The sequence below is a fragment of the Phoenix dactylifera genome, chromosome 8 (assembly GCF_009389715.1).
Source record: "Phoenix dactylifera cultivar Barhee BC4 chromosome 8, palm_55x_up_171113_PBpolish2nd_filt_p, whole genome shotgun sequence".
Taxonomy (NCBI): domain Eukaryota; kingdom Viridiplantae; phylum Streptophyta; class Magnoliopsida; order Arecales; family Arecaceae; genus Phoenix; species Phoenix dactylifera.
The window spans coordinates 6129147-6134431 of record NC_052399.1 but is presented as its reverse complement, the minus strand read 5'-3'; the positions used below and the strand labels follow the sequence as shown (position 1 = coordinate 6134431).

At 45.1% G+C, this 5285-nt stretch overlaps 1 protein-coding gene across 1 annotated transcript; it reads left to right on the top strand.

Moving 5' to 3' along the window:
* The first annotated feature begins 428 nt into the window (after nucleotides 1–428).
* LOC103714002 (AP2/ERF and B3 domain-containing transcription repressor RAV2-like) lies at nucleotides 429–2036 on the top strand. The gene has a single exon (XM_008801094.3). The coding sequence runs from the start codon at nucleotides 677–679 to the stop codon at nucleotides 1724–1726; it is 1050 nt and encodes a 349-aa protein (XP_008799316.1). The 5' UTR covers nucleotides 429–676; the 3' UTR covers nucleotides 1727–2036.
* The last annotated feature ends 3249 nt before the right edge of the window (nucleotides 2037–5285 follow it).

Below are 5285 nucleotides of genomic sequence, written 5' to 3'. Positions count from 1 at the left end.
TTCTTTGCCGACAGAAAGTCCAAGAAGGCGATTCACCACGAACGGTCCCGAGAGCCATGCCCTTCGGGCGGGGGAGTTGGGGGAGAGGTGGGGAACCCTCCCGTAGGGTTACCCCACAACACCATAGCCGAACCATTAAAATCCAGCAGAGCAAAATGCCGTATAATTAGTGTTGCATCAATATTATATAATTTATTTGCACTTAATGGTATTCCTACCTAATTATTAAAGCACGTACTCGGCAGCAACAGAGAAAGCCGTGTCGGGGTCACTCGTATCAGCAGCCCCAAGGCCCAGGGGGGATGCATTCACAAATGAAGTTAGGTCCACACATCATGTGAATCCCCTCTCCTCACCAACTTGCCCCTCTGGGGTCCCACTCTCATTGCCCTCACCCATATCTAAATCAACCCTATCCCACACTTCCAAACCCATGGATCGGAGGCCACCTCCCCTTTCCGTGAATCTTCCCCCCCGGTTTCCACCACCCCTCCAGTTGACCCATGAACCCCATAAAATGTACTAACCACAAACCACACTTCTCCAAGTCTACAACCAAAGCGAGCTCAAACCCCCTGCCCTTGGTTTCTCCTCCTCCTCTCTCTCTCTCTCTCTCTCTCTCTCTATACGTATTCCAACCCAATCTCTCTTCCATCTCAAGAAAAATTTTTCATCCATGGACCGCAGCTGCGTCGAGGAACTGTCGAACGAGTCCGGGAAGAGACGGACGCCCGCGCCGGCGACGCTGCACCGCATGGGCAGCGGCGCCTGCAGCGTCGTGCTTGACCCGACACCGGAGACCGGCGTCGAGGCCGAGTCACGAAAGCTGCCCTCCTCCCAGTACAAGGGCGTGGTCCCGCAGCCCAACGGCCGGTGGGGGGCCCAGATCTACGAGAAGCACCAGCGCGTGTGGCTCGGCACGTTCCCCGAGGAGGCCGACGCCGCCCGCGCCTACGACGTCGCTGCCCAGCGGTTCCGCGGCCGCGACGCCGTCACCAACTTCACTCCCCTCTCGGAGAACGACGACGACGGCGCAGCGGAGCTTGCCTTCCTCGCCGCCCACTCCAAGGCGGAGATCGTCGACATGCTGCGCAAGCACACCTTCTGCGACGAGCTCCGGCAGAGCAAGCGCGCTGGAAAGGCCAGCGGGAGCATCGTCGGCAAGAGAAGCCCGCGGAGCTTGTCGGTGTCAGATCGCGACATATTATTCGATAAGGTTGTGACGCCGAGCGATGTGGGGAAGCTGAACCGGCTGGTCATACCGAAGCAGCACGCTGAGAAGCACTTCCCCATGGAGATCGGCAGCGGCAGCGCCGGCATGCTGCTCAACTTTGAGGACGTGAGCGGGAAGGTGTGGAGGTTTCGCTACTCCTACTGGAATAGTAGCCAGAGCTACGTGCTGACCAAAGGATGGAGCCGGTTTGTGAAGGAGAAGAGCTTGAAAGCTGGGGACGTGGTTACTTTCTGGCGGTCGAGGGGGCCGGAGAAGCAGCTTTATATCGATTGGAAGCCGCGAGAGGCGGCGGCGGCGGCGGCTTTCGCTGGTCGGCCGGTGGCGCATGTGCAGGTCGTGAGGTTATTTGGGGTTAACATTTTCAGAACTCCGGTGGGTTGTGGTGCTGCTGGTGGTGGTAATGATGGTGGTGCGGAAGGGAAGAGGGTGAGAGAGATGGAGCTGTTCCCACCGGAACAGTTCCTTAAGAAGCAATGCATAGGAGCTTTGTAGTACTGCAATTGTCTTGCTTTACTTAAAGAGGAAGTTATTATCCCGTCCCTAGCTCTGTGTATACATTGTAATACGTACTCTAATATCATGCAAGTGTACATTGTGTAACAGTTGGGGAAAAAGATGAACCTTTGCGGTAGCAACGGTACGATAGCACGCAGTTACCTTGAATCCTTTAATTGTGATCTAGAATGAGTTTAAAGGCTATTTCCTTCTTCCTGGTGCTATCACACCAAGAAACTTCTATTGGCAGGCTAAGCAGCTGGTACTGTTGTACTTGTAATTGAATCCATAACGACTTATTGCTGTGTCGCTCCAAATCTAAGATTCTTTAACAGAATTCGCCAATTAAAGGATTCTGCTATCATATGTAGAGATCTCAGCAGGTGAGAGGGTACAAGGAAATCAAGAACAAATAACCTAAAGCTGACTGATATTTTGGTTTGGTACTAATTAAGGACAGAGATCTACATGGGCCTGAATGAATGCATATATAGATTCAAAAGCAGAACCATGTTTTCCCTTGTCATCAGATATTAAACTGAAAAAAACATTCTATTCATCTTTTTCAAGTTATCAAAAATCCATTCCGGTTCAATAAAACTTTGGTGTGCTTGTGTCTACTCTCTTTCTCTCTTTGTGTGTGTGTGTGTGTGCTTGTAGACACAAATAATTAAGAGAGAAATAAAAAATGCTATCAAAACTAAACGACTCAAACGTTGAAGAGGGAGATTACGTAATCCCCAGACAATCGGGATATCAATGATCAGCATGTACGTAATGCGGTATTCCTGGCAAAATTAATGCGTTGGAAACACATATATATAAACTCTCCATTCTGACCGCATGCCCAATAGTTGGAAAACTAGCTACCAGCAAATTTTCAATGCAAATCTGGTGAACTAACCGTGTTGGAGAGGCTTAAATCGCACATTAGGGCATCAAAGAATTTTTAGCATGAGCCTGATCACCTCATGAGCCAGCTAAGGCGATGGGAAATTAATCCATTTTTGATTGTTATAAGGCGCATAGCGGTAGTGTTGGTCAAGTATAACATCTATCAATTAACACTTGGTAGGAACGGCTATTAAACTATAGCACGAGGGAAACTGGGAGCTAGGGGACAAAAAAGAACGGCCCAGGTTTTGAGGTCGCAAGTTGCGACACATGGTTTTGTTTCCCCTAAATACTTTATTTTAATGACAAACTAGCTACGAATTAATACAAGTAGTTGGTTGGGCTAGGTCAATGAGGTGCAACTTGGAGGAGGTAGTGTGCATGGCCTAAGTTGCTTAGTAGCTGGCTGGTCAAAAGTCTTCGCAGCCATATTCTTTTTTTAAATTCTATTAGTTTGCCCCACGTTTTCAACTCTACGGGAGGGATTGTCTGCTTTAAAAGGACCATTGACAATAGAAGGCTTTCCACCAGGAAATGAATGACCGAGTCTCCTATTAAATCTTGCATGAGCTTTATAATATAATTTTCATCATAGATCTCGAGAATCCCTAGGTGCATCTAGAGATATAAAGCATATTTACCATCGGCTATCTTTGGAAAGGTTGCTTAACACGTAGAATATATTTCGTAAGCATTGTAGTAACCGACTGCATTAAATATAGTCCTTTCCATTGCTGGTTGGGACATCAAAGCAACATCATCAGCCTATGGACATTGGTCAAACCACGTAGCCCCCATTTTTAACAACACTTGCACTGCGAAGCGATGTTAGCCTTCAAGATATATATATATTATAGTACAAAAACCAAGATAAATTAATCACTTAATAATTAGCTGCAAGTTGGCTGAAGAAGACTATGATCACTTCTTAAACAGTCATGTGCCTACGTGCTAAGCACATGCAAGAGGCGAAACATGCATATATAGAGCCGACCTGATGTGGCCCTTCCACCGAAGTCCTATGACCACTGAAAGCTTCTACTCGATCTTTTCTTTTCTTTTCTTTAGTAAGTACGCTCTCATCATATGGTATCATTGATAAACAAATTGAACGGTTCTGAGAGGAATTATGCCTCTATTCGCATTTGGTGTGAATGAGAGAGAGAGAGAGAGAGAGAGACGATCGAGGTTGGCAAGAAACCAGACAAGCGACTGTCTCGAGCTCTAAAAGTTGTGCGGCATCATGTCGAAGAGAATGAAAACGCACAAATAATCCTCAACAAGGCACCACTCAAAAGCAACTCCCAAGATTAATTTGAACCATAAACCTTCTTCAAAGGCAAGCCCTTGGAAATTAAAGAGATACCTATCGACCAACTGATTTAATAGATATATATAGTTGTCGACCACCTTAAATGTTCATTAACCTTGATTTTCAAGTTTAAATCAAGGTTATTTCTTTGCTCTCGTGTTAGTTTAGAGTTCCTCCACGTCAAAATGTAAAGTTCTGATTTAATTTTTTTTGTTCGCACAACGCATACGTCACACTTGCACTGAAATACTGGGAGATAGATCAGCCAAATCCAATTCTATGGTACTCTAGCTAACCGAAGACGAACGCACCCGAAAAACGAAGAACACTCGTGGTCCCTGGGAATAATACGATCTCGCTAAATCCCACACATTTATAACCTTGGACCATGAAAACTCGCTTTCGCAACTGTGGTACCGCGGCTGGCAGCGTTTTCGTGGCCCTCTTTTCCGTATAAACAGCGTTTTCATAGTTGGGAAGAAGTCACGTTGTTGGTACGGAGCGAATAGGGTTTTACTCACATTAGCAAAAAAAGAAAAGGCTTTTACTCCTGCGCCCAACGAACGACCTTGTGTAACTAATGTTGCCGATGGCATCCCAAGGCAACGGCTGTATCTTTGACCGGGAAAAATTTTGAACTGGCGAATGGTGGAGATGTAAATGATTGTTCTTCTCAATGCAAATCCGACCTAAAACGCAGTTTTCTTATCGAAAATTTTTCCGTAGGAATTTTCTAATGCCCAAATTAGTCGAATTCTAAAGAAACGGTGGAAGAATGAGAGAATTTTTTTAGGATGGCACAAAAAGTGAATAAAAAAACATACCTGCCGATAATTGCCAAAGGGTACATTAACTGCACAATAATGACTTCTCGTACAATAATTGCATAGTAATGATTTTCCACATTATGCTTGTGGTGATAATTGTGCAATGCAATTATGGCCGAGGTAGCGTAACTGTCATCAGAATCATAGTTGTGTGTATTAATCGTCTACTAATAATTTTTAAAAGACATGTAGTGTTTCTTTTCTGCTTAACTGGAGCAGGATTATACTCCAGTTAAATATCGAGGCTAGGTACCTCGATGAATACGGATATCAGGAACTTCGGTATAATTCGAGGTTAGATTAACAAATATTCTTCCTATCAACTAAGGTCTATTACTACAGGAAAAAAAAAATTTGGTTGGAATTTTCTAATGCTCAAGTTAGTCGAATTCTAAAGAAACGGTGGAAGAATGAGAGTTTTTTTTAGAGTGGCACAAGAAATGAATTAAAAAAAACATACCTGCCAATAATTGTCAGAGGGTACCATAACCGCACGATAATGACTTGTTGTACAATAACTGCA

Bases quoted from the DNA above. Each gene is read 5' to 3' on its own strand.
- LOC103714002 (XM_008801094.3), top strand. From the start codon at position 677: ATGGACCGCAGCTGCGTCGAGGAACTGTCGAACGAGTCCGGGAAGAGA.